The sequence below is a fragment of the Aptenodytes patagonicus genome, chromosome 10 (assembly GCF_965638725.1).
Source record: "Aptenodytes patagonicus chromosome 10, bAptPat1.pri.cur, whole genome shotgun sequence".
Classification (NCBI taxonomy): domain Eukaryota; kingdom Metazoa; phylum Chordata; class Aves; order Sphenisciformes; family Spheniscidae; genus Aptenodytes; species Aptenodytes patagonicus.
Genome location: NC_134958.1, coordinates 24,192,495 through 24,218,556, shown reverse-complemented (window position 1 = coordinate 24,218,556; position 26,062 = coordinate 24,192,495). Strand labels below are relative to the sequence as shown.

At 57.3% G+C, this 26,062-nt stretch overlaps 1 protein-coding gene across 5 annotated transcripts in view; it reads right to left on the bottom strand.

Moving 5' to 3' along the window:
- ZNF609 (zinc finger protein 609) overlaps nucleotides 1-21,921 on the bottom strand; it is a 73,317-nt gene extending 51,396 nt beyond the window's left edge. For 2 of the 5 annotated variants that reach the window (XM_076348625.1, XM_076348626.1), the window contains exons 1-2: nucleotides 21,822-21,921; nucleotides 6,207-7,071 (exon numbers count right to left, since the gene is read on the bottom strand). In XM_076348625.1, coding sequence (XP_076204740.1) covers nucleotides 6,207-6,953 — 747 coding nt within the window. In that variant the 5' untranslated portion in view covers nucleotides 6,954-7,071; nucleotides 21,822-21,921. Of the gene's footprint in view, nucleotides 1-6,206; nucleotides 7,072-7,313; nucleotides 7,336-21,821 lie in introns of those variants that run through there. The other 3 variants (XM_076348627.1, XM_076348628.1, XM_076348629.1) reach the window with 3 other exon arrangements.
- Between the last annotated feature and the right edge of the window lie 4,141 nt (nucleotides 21,922-26,062).

The following is a 26,062-nucleotide window of genomic DNA, read 5'->3' as shown; positions in this document are numbered from 1 at the left end:
TCACCTCGATGGGGATCCTGGGTCAGAGCAGCTCGGGTTTTGCCAAAGCCTCACATCAAATGTCCTGACATTTAGGGTGGGAAAAGCTGTTTTGGTGTGTTGGGTTTTTTTGCGAGCACAGAAGGCACTCCACACGCAGAGGGCTCGAGTCCTCAGCATGGCGACTCCCCGCACCCACACTATTCCTCAGCGAGCTCGGTGGTCAAACCACGTTTGAACCATTTTGTATGGGACCAGGACACAAAGAGCCACCGGTGGAGGGTGAGATCGAATCCTAAAAGGATGCACAGAGAGCAGAGGTGGAAGCTCTGAACAACGTGAATCCGACGGGCTGCTTTTACTGGTGCACCATCAGCTAGTGAAGAAGACGACAAGAACTAAGGGACAGCAAGAAGCTGGCGATGGCTGAGATACTGCGACAGCAGAGGCCACGGCAGAGCTGGAGATGTTTATACCCATCAGCAGGACGACACAAAGCAGCAGCACAGGATCAGCGGCCACATCTCCACAGCCACGTGCAAGGAGCTGCCTCCACGATCAGGCTGGGGCCAAGCCCTCCCGGAGTCTCCGGGCTCTACACAGAGCATCTCTCTCTCTTTGAGGTACAAAACTGGACGCAAATGCAATATCCAACATACAGAAGTGTCCCTAAGAGAGTCTATGGCCACCTCCTGTTGGGCTTGGACCTAGCAGAGCTACTGCCTTTTGGGCAGATCTCACCTCTTCAAGCTGGAGTCATCTGAGCACCTCTTCACCCCAATCCTCGCCCCTCCATCCACCACCAAACCTCACCCCTCCCACCAAAAATGGCTTAAAAAAAAAAAAAAGGCAACCATGTTTTAATTCCAGTTAAGGAATTAATGTCCCCGTCAGGCTGGGACAGTCACGACTGTAGGAACAGTGCTGAAGACACCATGCCGGTCTGCCTCCCTGGGTTTAGGGGAAGAAGGTCTGCGCAGATGACCCCAAAGCCACATTGCAAACTGCCGGACAAGACAGCAGCAGCAGGGAGAGCCCAGGGACATATTTTTGGGGAGTATTTCTTTTTTTGCAGCTGCCACCAGCGTGACGTAGCCACCCCACTTCCTCCACCGCCGTCTGACCTCCCAGCCACTGCTCGAGCACCACCTCCAATGCCACGCTGTCCTCCCACAGAACCAGCAATGTATTTTCACACCAGCTTTGGGGCCCGTCCACTGTGGTGTCCCCCACCTTACAACATCCCCTCACCATCGGGCCACCCATACCAGGGGATCTCTGCGTGGAGCATGCGCAGGGTATAACCACGCTGTGTTTGGGGGGGAAAATTCAGGGCAAAAAACGCACCGGTGGCTTCTACCCCCTCTCCTGCAGAGGGACTTGACCGAATCCACCCTCCTCACTGCCCGAAACCGCAGCGCACATGACCCAGAGAGGCTTTTCAGAAGAGCCGAGTCTCCAGCGGCTTCTGTTTGCCTTTCCCTTGTTTGCAGCAGCGTCGCATCTGGACACTCGTCAGGAGAAAGAAAGGAGAAAAAAAAAAAAAAAAAGAAAAAGAAAAAAAAACCCACCCTCCTCCTGCTGAACAACCTCTCAATCAAAACAAAGCCGGAGCGGCAGCCAAGAGCTGGGAGGCTCTTTTGTTTAATGCTTAACATCCCCTGGCCGGGCCGGCCCGCCCCAGCGCGCCGAGGAGCGGGGTGCCAGGGGCAATGGCGCAGGCAGCGAGCCAGGGTGGAGAGCCAGCAAGCAAGCGCCCGCCACCCCAGTGAACGGACCCTGGGGCCAGCTCAGCCACATGAAAGCGGCCGGCGGGGCAGGCGGTGAAAACAGGCTTCCCAAGCCCGGCCAGTGCTGCTGCTCCGTGCACGGCCATTTTGCTGAGCACAGCTGCTCGCTGAGAGCAGCCGCTCCCTCCCAAACACCGGTGCCCCCCCAAACCAAACCCCAGCTCAGCTCCAGCCATCCCCAACGTCCCACGGCTTGCCATCCGCAGAGTCAGGGACAGACCCGGTTGCTGGTCCACGTGCTCCAGACACGGGTACATCAGCGCAGGCTCATTTCTCTTGCTGCTGCAAGAAGTATTAAGCTCCCACTCCTGCCCTCCCAAATATCTTTTGGGGCTCCAGCAGCCCGGGATGGTGCAAGGAGCTGCCCAGGCACCGAACCACAGCCTGAGGCAAACCTGCACTAGGTGCTCAGCCCACCCCAGAGACCCTAGAAGGTCTCAGCAGGGTTATGGCCAAGGGGTTTCATCATGATCAGCCCCATCCTTGGCGAAGTTATTGCTTGTGTCCCGACACACCGATGGCATCAGGTTCAAGGAGGGTACGCAACAAGCCAGGGCATGCCGCAACAGGAGGCTGGATACAGCCAAGATATGCACCTAGAAAAAGGGCGTTTGGGACATTCAGTTCCCGAGGCTTCACGCCGGGAAGCAGCGACCAGAGGAGCCATGGGGTCACACTGGCAAAACATGTTCCATCAAGCCCATGGGCCATGTCCACAGGCTCCGTCACTGCTATGTCAGACATGGGAGCAAGGGTGATCTCGCCCATGGACACCGCGCCAGCTCGAGCACCTGCTGACATGAAAGGGTGCCTGAAAAAACCCAAAGCAAAGCTCTTTCCTACACCCAGCAAGGACTGGAGGGCTGCAAAACCCTACAGTGAGATATTTAAAGAGCACAAAAGCAGAAGGAGGGGCAAACAGCGAGCTGACTGTGGCACCGAAGCACCTCATCAAGGAAAAATACTCGCTACTAAAGTGCTCTTTAATCCAGCCAGGGAGATACAACAAAACCTCCTAGCTGGAGGCTGACTGCTCAGCGTGCACGTACGTACGGGGAGGTCATCTACCCCGGGGCTGAAGCCAGTGGAGGGAGAGACGGTCTCTCTTTCTTCATCCCCAGATGAAGACCAGCCTCTCTGCCCGAAACGGAAGCGGGAGCAGCACAGGGTTAAGCAGAGGACAAGCTGCCAGAGACCAAAGGTTGGGCTGAGTCACATTGTGGCCGTTCCTGTTTCGGTCTGAGCAAGTTTCTCTCTTCCCAGGCAGGGTTTGTCCCTAGGCCTGCAGGAACCCATTGCTTTCGGCCCCGCCACGCACTCCCCAGACAAGCTGCCCTCCCACAGCCAGCACGTACCTCCACTCTTTGCTTGTCCTTCGGACTCCACATGCCATTTTTGGGGCACCTCTGCAGCTTTCAGGAGACAGGAAGAGCCCAACACCACTGCTCACCTCCGTCTCATCCCCTCCGTCCTCCACCCTGCCCCAGCCATCAGCCCATCCTCAGGCTCTTCCTCAAGAAATAAAACGACTTTCCTACCGCTCGCCATGCAGACACCTTTCTTCTCCTCACCCACGGCTTTCCCAACCCAAAGGAAGCCATCTAGCTGCCCCCAGGAGGCTGACGAAACACAGTCAATGTTTCCTCCTGAGTGCAAACGCGACACGTTTTCCTGCAGATCCAGACCTTAAATCACTTCTCAAAACAGGGTTCAACCCTCCAGGCTGAGCCTTCATCAATGTGGTTGTACCTGAATCCAGACGAGTGAAACGGCAGAACCGTCCTCACAGGGTATCTGTACGGAGATGACAGAATGCTTTGGGTTGGAAGGGACCTTCGGAGATCACCTAGTCCAACCCCCCTGCCGTGGGCAGGGACATCTTCAACTAGATCAGGTTGCTCAAAGCCCTGTCCAACCTGACCTTGAACACTTCCAATCATGGGGCATCCACAACGTCTCTGAACGACCTGTTCCAGTGTCTCACCACCCTCATCGTAAAAAATGTCTTCCTTACGTCCAATCTAAACCTACCCTCTTTCAGTTTAAAACCGCTACCCCTTGTCCTGTCACTGTAGGCCCTGGTAAAAAGCCTCTCCATCATTCTCATAAGCCCCCTATAACCCAGGTGGGGTCTCACCAGAGTGGAGTGGAGGGGAAGAATCACCCCCCTCAACCTGCTGGCCACGCTGCTTGTGATGCAGCCCAGGATGTGACTGGCTTTCTGGGCTGCAAGTCCACATTGCCAGCTCATATCCGATTTGTCACCCACCGGTACCCCCAAGTCCCCCTCCGCAGGGCTGCTCTCAATCCATTCACCCCCCAGTCTGCACTGATAGTGGGGATTGCCCTGACCCAGGTGCAGGACCTTGCACTTGCCTTGTTGAACTTCATGAGGTTCACATGGGCCCACTCCTCCAGCCTGTCAAGGTCCATGATGTTTGGTCCCTGTCTTCACAATCCCCACCTTGCTTTGGCATTTCTACCTGCAGAGGGTTTCTGCAGCTGCATCAGTGAAAGAAATAAATCTTTAATAGTAAAAACATAGAAAAAGCCATGCAGGGTATGACCAAAGGTCCAGCCAGCTCCCATGCTGGCTTTGACAGTGGCCAGCAGCAGATGGCTATGAAGGAACATAACAGCCAAGCATGTTGAGGTATTTCCCAAACCACTTCGCAAGCTCCAGCCCTCCTCGGGCTTTTCCCAAGCCAAAAGACATTGCCCTGTACACCCCCTGATGGGTTCCTCCTCCACAAACCCACCCAGGTGCCCCAGAGCATCGCTGAACTTTCAGCAGCCACAGCTTTTTGCAGCAGCATTCAAGTCCATCATGCAAAAGAGCATCTGCTCCTCTTCCTGGTTTCATTCACTCTGGTTCTGCTGCCAGAAAGGACAAGGAAACAACACGTCGTCTCCACACCACTCCTTAATTTTACAGGCTTCAGTCACGTGCCCCAGGAGTCTTCCTCTTGAGCAGAGGAAGCACCGACCTACTTAGCAGCTCTTCTCCCAGAGCCATCCCATGGCCAACCATCCCCACCCCCCTTCTCTCCGTATATGCTCTACCTTTTTGCGGATGGGAAAAAAAAAAAAAAAATCTCCCCAACATCTCACTGGTCTCAGCAACTCTCCCAAATCCACTGAGCGCTCCCCACCCATCCCGTCCCGGTGCGCAGCACCGTCATCCCTATGCCAAAGCAGAAATCCTTCCGGGGAGCCGCTGGCTGCAAACATGGTGACTCACACCCCGATACCACCCCCCCAGCCACTCTCCCAACACCCCAACACATGTTGACGGCAATAGGGCTGAGCCACCCCGAACGCACACGCTCGTGATGCTCACCCTGTGCACGGCAAGCACGTGGCTTCACGGGCATGGACCGGTGACGCCACGCGTGCAGCTAGTGCAGGGGAGCTTCTGCTCCAAGCGCTAAGAACTCCACGCACTCAAAGTCTTCCCCCACCCACTCACAGAAATCACATCAGCCGCTGCGATTACCAAGAAACAAGCTAACCGAGCTGCCGCTCCAGCGGCCATACCCAGAAACGGCTGTGCAGCCACCCAGAGCCAAATGCCGCTCAGACAGACAGACAGCCATTCACCCCGTCGGCCGCGTGCTGCTGGCGGGACTTTTCGCACCCCCAGTGACCTGGAAGAGCAGCTTCGCCAGCTCAGCATCGCTGCTGCATGTTAGCGGAGGAGCCACACGTAAAAAATCACCCACAGCAACCTGTAAGCCCGAGGCTGATCGTCACCACAAGTGGGACAAAGCCCCCATACCAACAGCAGACCAAGAAATGAGGTGGTAGCTCCTGTCAACCCTGCACCTAGTGCTTGCCTGCACACCCACGCAGATCCCACATTTACTAACATGTTAAGGTCTCCTTCTCTGCAAATGATGCAACCAGAGAGAAATTAATTCCTTTGGGAGCTGCAGGAAGCTTTGACACGCAAGGTGAAGCCACCGGGAAGCAGAGCATGGCGGCCAACAGACACTGCCGTGTCCTGTCGGGAGCTGGAGCGGGCACAGGACTGGGACATCACTTTCACCACCAGCCCAGGCTCCTCCCACAGAGCGACAGGAGCAGAAGAGGCTTGGACCCGCTTGGCACAGCCGCAGCACCAAAGAAACCAAATCCCCGAGCGTACGGCAGGATGGTACTCTGACGCGTAGTGACTGCAGGCGATTTGCTGGTGCACGGTTCCCAGAAGCCAGGCACGACTCGACCGGTGCCCTCCCATCGACGCGTCCAGACCCTGGCACATCACGCGGCCAAACCGTCTTTATGCCAGAACCAGGAGGCACCAGCCATACATCAGTGCTGGCCCCCAATGGTACAAGACACACAGTCCCGCTGTAAGCTCCCGCTCCCTCGTCACCCATAGCGGCACGTCCCGGCACAACGCCACCTCCACCCACACCCCGACACCTTTCTTACCTTCTCCGACTTCACCTTTTTCAGCTGCCGGCACTCACTTTCCCCATCCTCCAGCTCCGACTTAACTCCCAAGGGATTGAGCGCAGCTCCCGTGTCAATAGCTATACTTCCAAGCTGCTCGGCAGCAGCAGGCTCTGTCCCCTGGCCCCCATCATACTGTCCCACCCTCACTGCCAGGGCCAGGGGCTGCAGCACGCTGGGCTCCTTCTCCACTGCTGCCCCTGCACCCTCACTCCTTTCCTTCTTGCTTTTGGATGAGCCGCCCTCCTTCTCCTTCTTGGAGCCGGCCATGCTGCGAGATGCCTTGGCCGATTTCTCCGAGCCCTTCGGGGTGACGGCGGGCACCAAGCCGCCCGAGTTCGCGCCGTCCCCAGAGCGTCCTTGAGCCTCCTTCTTGCCACCAGCTCCCTCGCTGGGAGTGAACAAGGAGGTCCCCGGGGTTGGCTTGCCACTGTCCTTGCCACTCTTGCTCCTTTTTGACTTGGATTTGCCCTCCTTGCCCTGCGGGCCCGGCACTGGGCTCACAAACTTGATGTTATCCGGTAGGGTTGCCACCGCGTTGGGTGCCGGGAGCCCCACCTCTTTGGAGCCCGACATTTCCAATTTCTGCTGATCCTTCTCCAAATCAGCGTCCAGGTCAATGATGAGATTCCCTACGCCAATGTCCCACTCATCCCCGCTGTCGTACGTCTCAACCGGGTTCGCATCGATTCCTTTCCCTCCGGAAGCTCCGCTGCTCAAGGACATCTTAGAGTTAACGGCCCCTCACGGTTCAAGGCTCTTCCCTGCCTCCACGCCCTGGGGGTCACCTACGTCCTCGGGGGGCTTCCAGCAGTCGGAGTCTGCCCAGGTGACAGCATCGCTGCTGGAAGGGAGAGCAAAGAGAACAGGGTTACACACGAAGAGCCCCAGGCAGAGAGATCTGCCTTCATCGGCAGCCACACATGCAGGCAGGAGAAGTCCTGGGCAGGGTGAAAGCCCTCAGCCTCCCAAATCCCCCATTGCACAACGCGAGGCAGCATCCTCCTCCACCCTTCCCGGGCTGGGGGCTGCTCCTCGGCTGTCCCCGCAGCAGCAGCCATCTGGCACCAGTCCCTCGATCAATACCGGCCCTGGCAGGTCACGGCTCTCGGCTCCAACAAGACATTACTCTCACGTTTCCCCGCTCGCCATTTCCCTCTGAATTATTGAGCGCTGCCCCTGGGAGGGAGGATTGATTCCTCTCCTGACGATGCCACCCGGGGGGAGGGCTCCTCTCTGCGCCAGCCTTGCTGCGAGGGACGAGAGCCACTCGTCAGGGAAGCCAAGTGCCTCGGTGGGAAATAAATCCCAAGCTTCAGAGCGCCTGTGACATTTGGGACATGTCAGAGTGGTCGCCGAAGGCCAAATGTCAGCGGGAAGTGCCGGATTTCCATCCTGCACCTCCAGGCAGCACAACACAGCACCCGGCTTTAGGACATTAAACCGCCATCACCTCCGGCATGACGAGCCACGTAGCAGGCTCCGAAGGATGGGAAACCGAGGCACAGTTGCACGGGTACCTGGTCTTAACTGGGAAGAGAGGGACCGGCCGTAACTGCCCGTGCCGTGACCCACCCCAGCTAGCCCAAAATTTCTCCTCCCGGCTTCCCAGCCCCTCGCCCTCCCTGCTCTCAGATGCATTGTACGCTGTCCTGTCCCCAGAGGCAGCGACGTGGGGAGGAAAACAAAAAGAGACACCCACGCGCAACCCGAAAAAGCGCCGGAGTTGCTCGCTGAGATTAGCTCGTGGCAATTACACTGATGAGACATCATTAACACATGAAACAGCTTCTTCCCAGCAGCCACCCGGCCAGCTACTAGGCCCCAGCCGCCCGCTGTCCAGATCTCTTAAGAAATCCTTGGCCACCCATTTGAATGAAGCTCCTCTCCAGCAGCACTGTCCTCCCCTTCCCCGCCGAGCTCTGGGCCTGCCGGCTCCTGGTACTATTTATGAGCAACACTTCAAAAACAGGTAACTTAAAGAGAAATGAGAAGGGGGGGAGAAAAAAAAAAAAACAAAACAAAAACCAAACAACCACACACACACACAAATTTCTTCAAACCCCAGCAGGCAGGAGCCTGGAAAGCAGCTTCATGGTGTGTTTCCAGAGATGCAAACACTGTAAAAATGCCAGGGATTCTTTCATCAGACAGGCTGCCGCAGCCAGACCATTTTCCATCTGCTCCCCACAGCATCCTCTGCTCTGTACAGCTAATAATCCGCTCTCTGACAGGTCATTACGGAGATTTTTAACCCCAGGAGCCAGGGGCTAGCATGCAAGCTGGAAATGAAAAGCACTGACCTCTCATTTCAGCGGCAGAGAAAGTGCCGAATCAGGAGATCACTTTGTGCACCGGAGTCGCTAACGGCTTCCCAAAGCCGCACCGCGTGTTTCTCTTGCCTCCTCCTCTTCCTCCTCCTCCTGCCCCAGCACCCACTCCCCAGCCCCGAGCCGGGGCGTCCAGCCCGACCCCACCAACCTGCCTTTCCAGAGCCCCTCTCCAAACCACCGACGGGGCCGGCGATCAGCAGCAACCATCTCATCTCTGCACAGCGCAGACCTCCCTGGCCGGTGTGCGTTGCCGCAGCCAGCTCCCTTTGTGCCGCGGATTCGCAGTGATTCCTTTGTCCGGATGGGCAAAGCCGGTAGCAAGGTGGATGAACCAGATTTTTAGCTGGGAACAGCCCCTTCCCGGCCCAAAGCTGAGGCACAGCATCCAGCTACAAGCCCGCCGGACAGGGCTCGGGGACACGGCACTGCTGCACAGGACCAACACACATGAGCTACCGGGAGAGGACGAGGCTCAGCCTCCAACTCCAAGAGCTGCCCACCCAAGGTTGGAGCATACAAAGGGCCACGGCCAGCTCAGATCAGAGGGACAGATGGACCAGGATCTGGCCTCACAGTCGCAGGAAGGTGACGGACAATCCGCAGGCTTGTATTGTGACAGGCACAGCATCACCCGCTCCACGCAACGCCTCCACGACACCGGCTTGGCCGGTTCCCAGCTCGCACCGAGGAGCTCGCCTTGCTGTTTTAAGTGTGCATATATACATACGTGCACACATATACATAAATATTGTTTATATATATGAAATAAGGAGAGCAGATGAGCAGGACTTTGGTCTGAAACTATGCAAACAGCAGCAGCATTTGCCGATTCCTACCACAACAAAAGGAAGAAGGAGCCCAGAAGTCCACTGGGTCCCCAGCGATTAGAGAGCCAGGAACAATCAAAGGGTTAGAAAACAAGAGGAGAAAAAAAAACATTCACCCTATGGAGGAGGCGTCGAGGGAGCCCGAGCTCTGCTAATGCAGAGGGAAGGGAACCGCAAACAGGACGGACGGGAACAGGCTGGATTTGCAACAGCGGAGGAAAGGCACGTCATGCCGAGAGCAGAGCAGGGAGCTCGAGATGTGTCACTGCGGGAAGAGGGACCGGGGCAGGGATCGGCCCTTTCCGGCCTGGGGCTGAAGGCTAGGACCCCGGAATGCGATCTGGGGTGGATCTCCTGAACGTCATCCATTGCACGTGGCTCTAGAGCCTTTCCCACAGATCAAACACCCCCTCCCCGAAATTCCCATCCCGATTCCCCATTTCTCTTCTCCAAAGAGCCACCCTCGCAGGCTCAACCTCTGCAGCCAGAGGAGCGTTTCAGGTCCCCTCTCCCGAGCGACACCCCCAGGGATCCCCGACCTGCCACGCCGTCGCTATTTTGGTTGGATGGGAACCCCCGGCTACCGCAGCCCACGGTCCAGAGAAGGGGTCCTTTTCCCACCGCCTGGTTTGCCCAAGCTGGAGGAGCACTGGGTGCTATCCAGATCCTCCCCGCTCTCCTGCTGGGGGGAGTAACGCCGCCACAAATCACAGCATCTCGGAAAATAGACCATGGAGATTGATTCAGCTATAAACGTGTCCTTCCCCTTACCTCCTGCCATCGCGGGACTGATCCCCGCGCAACATGAAAAGCATGTGCTCACTTGTTGGCCTGGAGACCTGCCAACAAAGCGTTTTAAGAGCAGTCCTGGAGCACAGATCCTACAAGGAGACAGCTTTCTGCTTGGGAATGCTGCGCACACACGGCACCAGACATGAATAATTCAGCTCCATTAGGTGCCGAGACCTCTACAATCCGCATCTACGGGCTGGGATGGAGCCAACCAAGAGACAAACCTGAAAGTTCACTTTCGGAGCTGCAAACACACCTAGAGAAAGCTATTCAAACAGCATAGCTTGCCTTCAAAAAGGGAGAGAGGAAACTGCACGAGCCCCCGGCTCTTTGTGCTAAAAAACGCGCAGGATGCTCGGCAGCAAACCTGCCGAGCCCACACCACTCCAGCTTTCTCTACCGGTTACTGGAGGCCAAGAAACCAAAGTGGGGAAGGATTGAACGCCCAAGGGCGGCGAGATGCAGGAGAAAGCTCTTCTCCTGGCAACAACCAGCCCACACGTAGGGAGACTGTCTCATACCCATGTGCTCCAGCCTGCAGCGCTCCAGGATCAGCCTCTGGTGGCTTCCAGACATGACCGACTGCAATTTTCACCCTGATTAACTTTCAGGAATGCCCGCAAGAAGGAGCGGCAAAGACGACGGCAGGGGCGGGGGGGGGGGGGGGGGGGGGGGGGGCGGGCGGGAAATCTCCAGGACGCGGCGTTTCCTCCGGTGGGGCACAAGGCAGGGAGCGGGGGGTTTAAGCGAGATGCTTGCCCTGGCCGGGAGTGACCCTGTAGAGCAAACAGACCCCTCTGCTCCCTCCCAGGGGGAGGCAAAGGCAGCGCGGGCAGCCGGGTGAGAGCATCCACGGAAGAGATGCTGGCCCCCACCGCTTGCCAAGACCCCGAAGGGCTCCCCACGAGCCCCCAGGCCCACTCCGCCAAGGCAGTGGCACGAGGGGCCGTGGTGCCGAGGCCCTTCCTCCCGCCGCTGGCAGCCAGCCGGCAGCTCTCCCCATACGCTGCCTCCGCACAAGATCCCTTTTTGTTTCCTTTTACGACTAAAGAAACTTGGGGCGGGGGGGGGGGGGGGGGGAAACACGCCTGCCTTTCCCAAGCTGCTGCGCTCGCTCCCCGCTCAGCTCCTACCACCACATTTGTAATCCCCCAGCTGGGCTTGTTTGGGTTGGATTTTTGTTAAGTAACTCCCATGTCTTTTCTGCAGATTTCTTTTTAAGATGTTCCCCTCTCTCCCCGCCCCCTCTCTCTAGAGATGGGGGAGGGAAAGAAAAAAAAAAAAAAAAAAGAGGAAAAAAAGAGAAATGTTGAACGCGAGCCAGCTGGCACGCACAAGAGGAGACGGAGAAATCTGCACAAAGGAGCTTCCTCACTCACTTGCTGCTTTCAGCTCAAGAAATCACGCAGGGGAGGAGGGTTTGCTCTCCCCCATACATCAGTCAAGCCGTAGCAGACAAAGGAGATTTACCATGACACCCTCCAGAACTGCCACCCAACGGGGGCAGGATCCCTCAATCGCCTTCGCCCGGCAGGAGTCCGAGCTGTTGCAAAACACGCCGAAGCGCAGGGCTTCAAAACAAGCTGTTCAATGTGGAATTAAACAAGATTTTGAATGGAGGACCTGCGCTCCCGCCTCCTCGCTCGCACAAGGGGCCGGGAGAACTTCAGTGGCTCTCAGGGCCGAGCGGGACGGCGCCGGCGAGCTGCCAGGAGGGAGAAGGCTGAACCCAATTTGAATAAAATGGAGCCACCCTTCTTTTTTTAATATGGAGGTACACCCCACCAAGACTACATCTTCCAGCATGCACTGCAACCGGAGCACCCGGAGAGACGTCAAGAAACTTATGCCGGGACTCCAAGTTTCCGTAGGCTGAGCCTTGACACTGGAGATGAACCTGACACAGGGCAGTGCTCAAGTCATGAGTCATTTGTCGGCATTCTTGAGAAAAGCCTGAAATATTTGAGTCCAGGCATTACAAAAGCAGGACGGACGAGGTCACCGGAAGAGGCTGGAGATGGAGGAAGATGGGAGAGGTTAGCGAAGACCTCTTCGGCGTAGGGGTGGCCAGGCAATCACTCTACCTGGAGCAAAGCTCAGGACATTTATCAGTCACAACACCCACCTGCTACCAAATACACACTCAAGCGTCAACTTCACATTCATTATCAGTCAAAAGATGCAGCTCGGATCAAAATTCAACTTCACGTCCACCCCCATCCGCTCATGACCTTAAAACACAACCTTTACAGCAACATTCAGCAAGACCACGGCACACAAAGAAGTCCAGCAGAACTGTAGATACAAGATAAGGACATGCAGTGCCAGATCTCAGCCTGGCTGTGTTAGAAGAAAACACTTCACCAGATTAGCTAAAACTCAGCATTTGCTTCTTATTGACACTTCTTTAACCTCGACGCCAAACAGGCATTGAGGAGAAACTCGATCTAGGGCTGAAAAACCCAATGTTCTTGAACACGGCTTGATAGCAAAGCCGCCCTCGGCCGACCCCCTCGCTTCCCTCAACTCCCAACAAGCCAAACACAACTGGCGGCAACGTCACCAATATGTGAGGTACACAAAAAGGGGGAAAACGAAAAGGAGGAAGCGTTTCAGGCCTTCCTTTGTATCGCAAAATGGGGAAAACTGGAACAAGTTCCTCTTTAATCCTCCCATCACTCTTGGAAATGTCATCACCAAAGTCCCAATTTTTCGTTTGTTCGTGCCTCAAGAGCCCACAGTTTTCAGATTTACAACTATTTTATTTTGATGTCTCTCAACCCTGGCATTTTTTTCAAGCTACCTACCTCTGTACCGAATAAAACGCGACTCAGATTTCCTCTGCCAACACACAGGGAAGTGCAGAGCTTCATATTTCAAGAAAACTAACGGTGAGAGAAACACCACTCAAGGTCCTCAGCTCAAGCCGAAGGCACATCAATACCTACAGACCCACACGAAGGCACCAAACGTCACTTCATTTCGTTCCCGTGAAGGACAGCAGGTAAACATCACCTTCTCTGTACTCCCGCTTGCTCTCCGCTGAATCGCGCTGCTGGAGTCACTTCCCCAGTGGGAAGCTGAGCAAGCACAATCGTCACACAGAAGCCAGAATATATGTGTCAACACGACTCAAGTCATAGAACTGTAGAGCAGCCCAGGTTGGAAGGGACCTCAAAAGGTCACCTGGTCCAACCTTTCAGGGGAAAGAGAGCCCAGATGACAATTATCTACCACTCTGTCCATTCGCATCTTGAAAACCTCCAGCGATGTGGACTGTACCATGTCCCTGAGGAGGTTGTTCCAGTGAATGACTGTTCTCACCGTAAAAAATTGCTTTCTTGTGTTGAGATGAAACCTCTCCCGGTGCAACTTACATACGTTGCCCCTTGACTTCTCCATGCGGCTCCTTGTGAAGAGAGAGCCTCCGTCCTCTTTGTAGCCGCCCTTTAAGTCCAGCGACTTGCCCGCATGCACAGCCCTCCCATGGAGGGCTGACGGACCTCCTGCCGGGCAGGAGCCAGGTTTGCAGGAAGGGTCATAGTGGTGGGATAAAGCAGCAGCACGGACTAGAGGAGCATCAAGCACAGCTAGGGCAGACGAGAGCCATGCCAGCGCTTCGTTACGACTCTCACGGCACCGTCCTGTGCGAGGCACATCTCCTTCCCAAGCCTCTGCCTCTGGTGCGGAGATGAGCAGGTAGCAGCAAGGCTCAGGCTTGGCTCTTCCTCTGGACGCTGGCTGGCCGGCCACAGCCTGCTTGTCCAAAAATGCCGGGCTAGACTTCTTCCAGCAAGCATAACCTTGCAGACTTCAAAATCTCTGACAGCTGAAAACGGCCAAGAGCTTTCTCAGCAACACCAGCACTCAGATCCACATCCATAAACATAAACTGGTGCCCAGCACTCTTAACATTCAGCTGTACTGGGAAAGAGGAATGGAAAAACCCAGATGCACGGGAGCAAAATCATTCGGTGGGTAAAACAACAGAGCCAGCTTCCCTCCTGCAAGCTCAGCTCTCAGATCTACCCTGAATTAGGGACGCTGAACAGGGATTTACCCCTCACCATTGTGCCTGCATGCTGGAAGACACCGCCGTATAATTGCTGTGCCCAGACCTGCACACGATGGTTTAACAATAACTAGAATTGCAGCCCCATCTTCACCCAAAACCAGCATCCCCGGTCACCCCACGTGCCACCCTGTGTGATTGCAGGTGTCACGGCGTCATCGGCAGGCGGCACCCAGTGGGTGCCTGGCAGGCACGGGCAGTGCCGCGGGAACGGAGAGGCATCACCGCAGGGTTTGGCTGTTGAAGGCTGACACACGGACCGCTGGCAGCTACACGGTGGCAAAAGCAAGAAGCAGCCCTGTGAGCAATAACCAGCCAGGATTAACTCAGAAGCGCTTCAGATGAGTCTAAGCTAGACAAGTTGGCATGCTATGGCTCATCGGAGGTGCTGCCGGCAGCACCAGACACAGCCCCGGTGCTCTGCTACCACCGCAAAGCCCATTCTTGTTGAACCCAGCCAGCCATGCCGCTGCTGGCTGTTGCCAAAAATAACATTAAACACTCAAAACGGGACATCTGAGCAAATTGGTTTGGCACCGAGCTCTGCATTGCGATGCTTCCCATAGGGACAAACCCGGGGGTTGATTGTCCCTCGAGCAGAGAGCTGGTTTCCACCTGGAAAGTGGAGCAGCCGTACGGATTTAAAACCAGTCTGGTTATGCCCTTGCTAACCCCAACGCAGAAGCGAACTGATTTACGAGAGGCTTAAAGGTATCTGAATCGGTGGCCTGTCCTCATGCGCAACCTAGAAGTGGGTAGAGAGCACGTAAAATTAACCAAAAAGGCTTACAAATTTCAGATAAAGCTCCACGCAGGCTGGAAGACTGCCAACAGCCTGAGAAAGTCGGCAGCGAGAGGAAGCAGCGAGATGGGTGTGACCAGGAAAGATCCCCGAAGCATCAGTCACGGAGATGGGAAGAAAGAAGAGCTGGCGAAGACCAAAGACAACCAACAGGCATAAATAACTGCTGGAGTAAGTGCCAGAAAAAAAGGAGCTTGCTCTTCTCCCCCTGCTCGCCCAATGCCATCAGCAGGGTTGCAGAAAGGCACCCACAGTTTTGGCAGCAGCCCGAGCTGCTGGGCGTTGGTGGGAGCAGAGCGGGCGCCTCTGAACCGGCCATTTGTACCCTTCCCTTATGGGCTTTGGAGGCGGCGAGGCTCGTCGCCTCGCTCCCGGCTGCCCTGGTATCCCTGCTGTCCCCCAACCCCATGGTGGTCCCAGTCCCAAGCTGGGGCTCCCACGGTTGCAGTCACACGCGTGTCCAACAAGGATCACCCTCCACGGAGGTACAGCGGCAACAGGAAACCACCGGCTGCATTGGCAGACACAGGGAGGGCTCCGTGCCGGAGTCAACGTCTCATTTCTGACTTCTCCATCCAAAGGAAGACCGACAGAGCGGTCCCTGCTGAGTGATGCTCAGTTGAGCGGCGGCTCCCAGCCACAGCCCTACCTCGACAGGAGAGGGGCACGCAGCAGCGCAATTTGGAGAGGACGGACAGACGCTCCCTCGCTCGCCCCCAGGTTGCTCCCAGAGAAGGGAGAGCTCCTGGCCTTTATTTTTTCTTTTAGGAGAAGAGCACACAGGCAGCCTTGGCCGCTTCCCAGGCTTCAGAAGAGGACGAACATCTCTCCACCGCTCCCAACCACTTCACCTATTAATGCCTTTAATTCCCTTCATTCAATAACCAATTAGGGCACCTTGGCTACATGAGCTAAGGCTTCATTTGCAGCAGAGGACCGTACGTGCGGCTGTAATCTCTCTTGCTGTCAAGCCGTCAGCCTGGGAACACTTTGGGAAAAACCAACCAGACTGCAAAGTAAAGGAGGAGGGAAGGTGTACGCAGACAGGGACAAACGCAAGCACAGCGAGTACCACGCCAAAAAATCCCCCCCTTTTTTTTTTTCCCCCCGGGAGGGTTAATAAATAGGTGTATTTCACAGATTAATAAAGCACATTTGCAAAGCTATGATATACATCAGAAAGTTGCTAATTCACGCTAATGACCCATTGCAAATTGCCGAATTTTGTGAATTAGCCAGCATGTAAAGGACTACAACAAAAACCAGCAAGAACCATGCATCAAAGTGTACTTGGCTTATTTGGTAGTCGTAGTTCATTTTTAATTACTTGTGGCGATAGGTACAGAGGGAAGGTACAGATTAGATGTGAAACCCCCGAAAAATAAGCAGGAGATCTTCAGGACAAGAAGCTTCACCATGGCATCAGCTAGTAATTCTCCTGGAGATCAGCAAGACCCTACCTCTTCAATTGAATTCATGGCGGTTAACGTTAGCTAAGTCATTACACACCTCATTTTCACTCCTTTAAAAGCTGCAAAGCAGACTCCTCCGGAGCCACCCTTCCTCCCCTTGGAGAAGCACCGGGATAACTCTGAGCCAAATCTTTGGACTCGCTTAAGCCAGAAACGCTCTATTTAATCAAAACCACGAACGGGCTCAGCAAATGTATTAAAAATCATTCTCAAACTGCCTTGTTTTGTCACGCAGAGACGAGATGTCACACGTGATGTAGCACTGTACAAAGATATCATCCTTCCAGCCCTCAGAAGAGCGGCTGAGCGGGCCCAGGAATGGCTCGGAGGGAAAATCTGATGCCGCAAAACCTTTCTGCGTCCACAATGCGCTCAGGGAAGGAGCGGCATAAAGGGACAACATTATCTTGCCTTTTCGTTTCTCTTCTTACTCCATAAACAAGGAAATGAATCGTGGATGTTGAGCACTTAATGTTTAAACACAAAATATCAAGATTCTCCTGAAATTATCCTTATCCATGTACAAAAATGCACTCGCATCCTTTTATACCCTCTCTACACACACACACACCCCCCCTCATACAACATCTGAGTCAACACTTCAGCAGATACATCAGTAATTTTTGTGCACGTGAAGGACACTGAGCTGCAAAAGCAAAACAACCTCTTGGCTTCACCTCGAAAACTGATTTTTCACCAAAAGCCAAAGTGAAATAGGTGTTTAAAGAAATTATATAAATTCAAAAAAAGAAATCTCTGTGGCAACTAGAGCCACAAAGCAAGTTTCCCAGACAGGCAGCCATCCCCTATTTTCTTTACCATAGGACCATCGGAGCAAAACCTTACTCTTTCCTCTGAAGCCACATCGCATCACAAGGCACTGATCCTCGTTAGCAGAAAAGAGCATTTTCGATGCAATTGCATGGCAAAAGAAGCCACGTCCTGGTGGGATCTTTTTTTCTTCCCTTCCCCGAAACCAAGCAGCACCCCCTCCTCATCTGAGCCAACCCGGCACGGGGACGTGGAGCAGACCAGCTGCTGCCGGGGTGGCCAAAGCTCCAGTTCAGTAGCTACACGCGGCCACCGATGAGCTCCCAGGGCAGCTGCATGCTCTGAGCCAGCTCATCTACCTACCCTTGATCTTACAAAAGACAGACCCTTCACACCCAGATGAGCTCCTCAACATACCCCTACATCCCCAAAACCCTGCTGGAGTCAGGCACCCCCACGCAACGGCATCATCCTCCCTCCGGCCACTACCACCACAGCACAAGCATCCAAATTATGACTTTCCCGAATAAGCGGGCAAGCTCCAGGGGGAAGGGACCAGCTCTCCTCACACACGGAGAGCCCACAGGCACTTGACCCGTGCCCACAAAGCATCAGAAGAGGCATCACAGGAGAACTGCAGACGGCCCAGGCCATCTCCAGGTACTTCGGGGACTTTGGTGCTTCTCAAAAAATCTCTCCACATGATGATGGTGGTTCATCAGCTGTGAAGAAATACAGGGCTGGTTTGGGAACGGACCCGCGACTCTCACAACCCAGAGGTTGGGGAAACATTAGTCCACATTCCGCAGCAAGCCTGCAAAGATAAACACGGACCTCACCTTGAACTTTGTGGGAAACCACCCCATCTCCTGCAGACTACCCAAAGCCGATCCGCTCGCTGCGTTCACTGTGTACAAGCAACCAAGCACAGTTAAACTGTCACCAGCCCCGGCAAGGTCACCTGCAGCCTCACCTCCTTTCAGTATGAAGCCGGCACGTGACGTGCTCCCCGCAAGCATCTGCCCGCTCTCTGCCTGCCCCCGGCAGGTCCCTGCCTCCAGCCGGGGAAGCCGGCCAGAAGCAGCAGTGTCAACACTCAAAGGGCATAGCTGTGCACGCACGCTGTCACACATCCCCGAAACAACATACCTGGGACCATAAATACCATCTTATTTACATAATACTCCGGATAAAGGGGACAAAGAGGCTTATTGCATTACATCTGGGACTAGTATTGCATCAGCGCCTAGAGGCCCTAATCCAAATCGGAACCCTGCCACGCGGGGCGCAGCGGGACGACAGCGAAGTGCATCCCCGCTCCCAGCGCGTCCAAGGTCGAGAGCACCACGATACAGCCCAGCTCTTCCCCTTCCCTCCACGAGCAAGCAGAGAAAGATCCCTCTTCAGGCAGCGTACACCCAGGAAATACTGAGTAAATCCCAGTGTCGGGCACGACATGCGACTCTGGTCCCCAGCTGCCTTTCTGTCGCAGCTGAGCCCCAGGAGTGTGATCCCAGCCACGGGTCTCCAACCTCTGTCACGGCGTGGACACAACTCACGGACATCGACTCTGTTTCGGTAGGGACGCCCGCATGGAAGCGCTAGAAAGACGAGGCAGCTTCTGGTTTTCTTTAATTTATGCAACTAAAATTAAAAAGATACTGTAAATATAATCTGGAGGCAAATTTCGATTCAACGCGTCCCAGTTCTCAAAGAGAATAAACCAGACGGAGCGAACTCTGGCCCTTCCTCTTGTTCATACATAATAAAGATACACAAGCTGTTAGGTAGCTCAAACAAAGTGTGAGACACCCTCAACCGCCTTTAGACTTTGCGAGCCCTTTCTTCCTGAAAAAGGCACGTTTTCAGCTAGCCTAATGATTTAAAGGGAAAAGCTTTAGAGGCAGCAGAAGCAGATGCCGTGCCCGCCGACGTCCGACAAGTCGGGTGCAGCGAGCGCAAGGGGACTTTGCAACCTTGCAACTGCAGAGAGGGAGAGAGATTATCCGCGGTTGCCACCCAGCCCGCGGCACGGGGCTACAGACGGACAGACGTCCCTTATTCGCGGCAGCTTCTCCCCCCCCCCAAAAAATAACACCGTTTTCAGCACGCGCAGAGGACGCCGCGATAGGGTAACACGTGTATTAAGAGACACCTACGTGCGCCTGTGCGCACGCACCAGCCCCTCTGGCTAACGAGCAGCCTAATGGCGACTCACAAAACACACAGACCCTCCACTGGAAACCAAGTCCAAGCGCCCAGCTTGGAAAGAGGAAGGAAAAAAAAAAACCCACCCCGTGTCCTGGCCATACTCAATTACAGATCATTACAACTTGCTTGATAATTAATTTCCTCTGGTGGCTCTAACTGGCTCGCAGCCCTTGTCCTGAACACGAGGCCAGTTTAGGTGAAACATTAAATCCTTGTCCTTTTGCACCACCGAGACGGCCGCGCTCCCGGTGCTGCGCACGTCCCTCTTCCTCAGCGAGCTCTCCTCTCCCCACAGGGAGAGGAGAAAACCTTGCTGGATGAACGAGGGTATAAAAGGGCAAGGATTTTTGTTTCCAGACTGAAACAGCTTCAGAATAATAAATTATAAATTATTTCTGGTCAAGAGCTAATCAATAAAATAAGGTGACTGGATTTTTCGAGTGCCGTGCGTGCGCGGCCGCGTAACTGCCAACAAAGAGCTAGAAATGTGCAGCATAATCCGATGCCGGAGTCATCGCACAAAGCGTGGAAATAGGTTTTCCTGAGGATGTCCAGGCGAGGAAGGCTGGGAGCACCCGCGCCGGTCCCTGCGCACGCCGGAGCCCGAAAGCCAGCCCCGATGCCGGCATCCTTATTCTTCTGGAGAGGGGAAAAAAGGGCCCGTGAGCTCCTCGGTGCGTGCCACGAAAAACGCGTGTGTCTAACACCTCCTCCAAGGGAAAGGGCCTTCCCAGAAGGGGGGAAAAATGGGAAGAAAGGGGGAAGAAAAGGAAAAAAAAAAAAAGAGGGCTGCTGGGAGATGGAGTGGAGCCAAGTCTCGCAGACCAGACCTGAACCTGTGACCTTCCCCGTGTACACAACGGGTGGGAGAGCTTCACGGCAGGAGCGGCCATCCTCGTCCTCGCCCCTCCGTTCCGCCCGCAGAAACCCGCAGCCTTTACGGGACGCCTCGCCGCCGGCACGGCCACGTTGTCACTGGCCGTGTCACCCCCCGGGGATCGGCCCTCACGAGCTGGGCTCCGAAACGGCAGCACGGGGGCTCTCGAGGGACGGCCGCTCGTCCTGCGGCACCGGGTCACCGTCACGCAGGGGGCCCACGGGCCCTCTCCAGAGTGCGGCTGAGGGGGGCTGGAGCCCGGCCCAGCGCCTCGCCGGAGGAGCTGTGCCTTCACTGCTTGCCCCCCCCCCGCCCCCCAAACACACACAGGCAACTCGCGCTCACTAAATGCCTTTGGGAAAATTTAATCGTCCGTGATTTGGGACGAGAATCCCCCACGAGGGGCCGCGTGTGTGTGTCCCCCCCCTCGCCCCCGCAGCACCCCGAAAAGGGCTGGAGGGCAGCGTCCCGGGGGAACCAGCCCTCCCGGGGCCCCTCCGGTCCCCGCGTCCCCCCCACACTCTCTGCACAGAGATGGGGGGTCAAGAGGGGGAGACACACACACACCCCCCCCCCGGGGACACAGCTGCCCCCTCAGGAACCGCATCCCCACGTCGTGCCGCCACCCCAGACCCTCGGCCCGGACGCATCGCGGTGTCCCCCCCCAGTCCCGACCCTCACCCCAAAACCTGCCCCGGTGGTGACCCCACACACGGGGGACACCCCCCCCCCCGCAGCCGTGGGGCTCCGTGACGCCCCCTCCCACGCACCGTGGCGGCGGGACACGCGGGAGACCAGCCCCTAACCCCCCCCCCCGCAGCTGGGGGGATCCGCACCCCACGCACACGGTGAGCCCCTCCATCGCACAGCCCGGCGGGGGGGGGCACGGCTGGGGGGGCACCCCCTGGCCCAACCGCCCCGGGGGTGCCCCCGGGCCCCCCACGGCGCCACAGCCGCGGAGAAGGTGACCCCCGCGGTCGCAGGGGGGTGACCCCGCACCCCTGGGGGGGGGCACCCGACCCCCACAGGCCCCCGCACCCGGGGGAGGGCGGTCCCGAACGGCCACGGGGGGGGCGGGGGGGGCACACACCCCCGTCCCAACGGTCACGGAGGGACGTCCCCGGACGGGGACGGCGCTCAGCCACGGGAGGGGGCTTAACACCGGCGGGGGGGGCTCAAGGGCCGGAGGAGGGGGGGGTGTCCCGGCACCAACGGTCGCGGGGGAAGGCCCCAACGGCCACCGGGGGTGGGGGGGGGGGGAACCCGGGCCACAACGGTCGCGGGGGGGGGGGGGGGGGGGGCGACGACCCGGGCCCAACGGTCACTGGGGGGGGAGCCGGGCCGGGCCCAACGGCCGCGGGGGATCCCTAACCGACGCTTCCCCCCCCCCCAACACACACACACGGCGCCGCGGGGCCGCGCCGGGCCCGCACTCACCCGGCTCCGCTCCCGTCCCGGGCGGCCCTAAGTCTCCTCCATGGGGCCGCCTGGCCGCTCCTCCGCTCCGCCGGCAGCTAGGGGCCGGCCGCCGGGGCCGCCATGCCGCCCGCGCCTGTGGGCCGCGCCGCGCCGCGCAGGCCGCGCCGGTGTCCGCCTGGCGGGGCGGGGCGGGGCGGGGAGGGCGCTCGGCTCCGCTCGGCTCGGCTCGGCTCGGCGGGGACGCGACAGCCCGGAGCCGGAACCCGACCGGCAGCCGGAGCGGGGTGGCGCGGGCGCGACGCAAAACCCGGACGGTGGAGGAGGGAGCGGGAGGGCGGAGAGCGCCGTCCCCGGCGGGGAGGAAAAGCCGGCGCGGCGCGGCCAGCACAAAGGGGGCGCCAGGGCCCGGCAGCCGCGGCCGGAAAACGCGGAGACCGGATCGCGATCGGGAGCCGGGGCGCAGGAGCGGCGGGCAAAGCCCGGAGCGGAGCCTTTTCACCCCTGCGCCGCCGGAGCCGCCGCGGTGTCACCTCGGGGGGGGGGGGGGGGGGGGGGCAAATTTTTGGGCGTGTTTTACATGTTGTGAGGTGTCGCGTGAGACCCCCTGCCCGGCACGGTCCCCCCACGGCTGTGCTTTCGGGGATGCCAGCATCAGCACCGGCCACCGGTTCGGCTCACTGAGCCGGCACAAAACCGCTCAGGCTGGTTTTCGGGCAGGGTACCACTCAGAAAGACCTGCCGGGAGCAGGCAGGAGGGGGTCACCACCCAGGATGCACCCTGGGGTACCCGCATCCACCCCAAAAACCCATGACATCATGCCCCACGCAGTCATTTTTCCTCCCCGAACAGGCTTCCAGCGCTGGATGGAGGGAGCATCTTCCTTCCTTCCCAAAAGCACCCGGATCGCCAGCCCTCCTCGTCCCCAGGAGGTGGCATGTCCCCCACACCCTCCATTCCCGACCCCAAAGCCATCCCCACGCCGGCCGGTGAGGAAATTTCGGCTCATCTCAGCAGGGAGGTGTCCCAGCCCTGCCTCCAGGACGCCCCAAAACCAGCCCAGCGCCAGAGCGGCTGGCCCTGAGCAAGGCAAACCGGTGCGGCAAGCTGTGCCGATGGAAGATGGGGCGCACATGATCCAAGCCGGCAACCTGGCAGCACCGGGCTCAGAACCAGGACATGGTCCTGCAGCAAAGGTGATAGAGCGGGGACCACCACCTCCACCCACCCACCCGGGCTCCGGCATGGGGCATCCCAGCCTGGAGAGGTGCCACCATCCCTGGGGATGGCAGGTCTTCTCCTCCAGCATGGTTTCAGGAGGACACCGAAGGAGATGCCGATTGCTTCCGATGCTTTTCGGCCCCAAACGAGGACAACGCGAAACCCAAACCCCTGGCGAAGGAGGTGGGACGCCATGAAGGGCTGGGGTTTGGGTGCCATCACCCTATTTCTCTGGGTTTTGGGGCTGGGGCAGGTGGGAGGGGAGCCAGAAGAGGTCTAAAGCAGTAGGAAAAGAGGGATGGGAAGAGCATTCATTTAGCCCGAAAGCGAGGAAGAGGAGAAATTCTTCCTTACCACGATGAAGAGGAGAAACTGTCCTTGCACGGCACAAACCCAATGTTGGTGGGCCCCAAGATGACCGATATTAACAAATTCAGGTCGCTTTTTAGTGAAATTTTTTAAAAGATTAGGTAAAAGGTATTCTGGGCATTCAGCGCTGATTTTCAGTGCATCTTGGACCAGGAATGATGCTCCCGAGGGTGGGAAAACCAGCTTCTGCCGGGAATGCAGAACAAACCAGGGATGGGTCGGTGCATCAGCCCGCTCGTTCCCCGGCAAAACCATAAATGATGTAATTAATACAGGAGGAAAATAAAAACACTGCCGGGCAACGTGGCTTCATTGGAACCGATCTCGGCATCCCTCCGATGGCGCGTTTTGCCGCAACCGTGAGCGGTGCCCGTGATCCAGCCCGCCCGGGGCTGCTGGAGCCGCCAGCCCCGCAGGACTCAATAATTGTTTTACTGACAAATGCTGGAGAACGTGAAATCCTTCAGGTGACATGTGAGCTGTAAGTGATATAAAGGACAGGGAGGTGACGAAGAGCAGCTGCTGCTCTCATGGAGGTGGACGCAGGAGATGGATCCGGTTTAATACGAAGCCAAATTGCGGGCTCATATTAAAAGCCTGGCTTAGGTACGGGGTGGGCGACCCGTCCCGGGAAGCAGTGCCCCGAGACGGGGATTTTGATGGGCATTAGGTGTGATGGGCAGGACATGACCCCCGCGGTCCCCTTGTCCCACGGGGATGGTAGAAGATCCCACTCTGTCACGGCCTTGTCCAATGGCGCTGCGCTCCCGGGATAAGGAGCAGGAGCTGGAAACCCCTGGGCTGTGGCACATGGAGCCCAGCCTGGATGCAACCCCTGGGTGCTGAGCACATCCTCCCTGGGTGCTTCTCCACCCCGGGTGCTCGGTGACCCGAGCATCCCGCTCGTCCCAGGCCATGCTGGTGAGGCGCAGGGCAGGGCAGCAGAGACATCAGTGACATTTTGTGAAAGACGTTGTCTGCCACGTAACTGGATGCTCCTTCTCCATGCGCCCGTCTTCCGCCTGGAAGAGCAGAGTCCCACCTTCGTCCCACAAGCGCCGCCTTCAGGCTGGCCACTCGAGGGTCGACCCCTTCCACCTCTAGGAGAGATGCTCCAGGGAGCTGCAGGCAGCTCGGGCAAAGCAACCTCAATGTCCTGCCTCTCCCCTTGGCCACCAAGGCCAAGTCCTCTCCTGTCTCCTTCTCCCCATGGCACCAGAACCCCCTGTCCCTCTCCAGCTCCGCTCCTACAGGCACCACAGACATTTCCCCTCGCTCTCGAGGCACATCCACCCAAGGGAGAAGGACCTCCACGACACAAGAAGAGAAACATCTGCAGGGAAGTCACCGGGAGTCCCAGCACAGCTGATTGGGACCACACTGGTGGGACACGAGGGACAGGGACTGGCTGGTGGATGGGGAGACGCGGCCAGAGGAGGAAGGAAGCAGGGGAAGCCCATCTCCCTCTGCCGCGCCGAACAGCAGCTCCCATACCATACTGGCAACTCCCATGAGTTGCTCCCAGGCAACTCAGAGCTGAAACACCTGCAAGGGTTTTCCAAACGAGGAATGACGCGGGTGGGCGTTGATTCCAGATCCACCATCTCCAGCATCCCGGAGATCCCATGAAAGAGGAGCCAGAAGACAACTCCCAGGGCAAACACCAGCACTGCAGTGTCCAGCCAACAAGTTTCAGGGCAGGCAGGCAGCTGGCACGAAGGCTTCACACCCTCCTCCTCCTCCTCCCTGATGGGGTAGTGACAGGAACCAAGGCGGAGGGCTGGGACAACCTGCAACCAGTGATCGCGCCAAGCAGCTGAGCCCACAGCCCTGCTCTGCTCCCTGCCGCGTCCCCAGGGAGGAGGAGGGATGCTGGCAGGGCTCGGGGGTTGCTCGGTCCCCTCCGGAGCAGGGTGGGCTCCAGGGAACGAGGAGCACTTAGACCATGGCGAGGCAGAGCCTGGAGCAACATGGCACGAAAGGCTCACAGCCCAGTGAACACAAATGCGTAATGAGCACAGACACGGCAATGCGGCGAGATGCTGAATATGAAGGATTAAAGAAAAAGGAGAAATTAATCTTATTCATAAGGCAGAGCGGGTTTTTACCTCATGCACACAGCTGCTGGAGGGGGGGTCAGCTTTTGCAGGGTGGCTGTTGCTTTGATACAAATCAGGAGAGAGAGATGTAAGGCTGGGCTCTTCCCGGCAATGCCAAGAGCTGCAAGGGCACGCTCCTGCGAGCGGAAAGCCTCTGAGCAGGAACAGAGCCCATCTCTCACCCCGAGTCCCCTGCACCCCCGGCCACGCGCTCAAAAGGGTTTGGGCTCTTTTGAGCCAACAGCCGGAGCTCCCAACAGCTGTTGGGAGCCATGCCCCCGTCTGCTGTTTCTCGCCCTTCTCCTGCGAGGCCGGCACCGCGATGTGTCTGACCCCATTCAGCCAAAAGACCTCGAGGCACATTTTGGGGAGGGAGATGCTGCCAAAGCCAGGATGGAGCTACCTCCTGCCTGCCAAGACGGATGGAGCTGGGCTGGCCACTGTCCTGGGATCCGGCGCTCACAGGAGATGCCAGCACTTGGTTCAATCCCATCCCGTCAAGCTCCATTTCCCACCCACCCTTGTCCGCAGTGTGTGACTTCCCGGGAAGCACAGGGCTGTTGGGCGAGAGC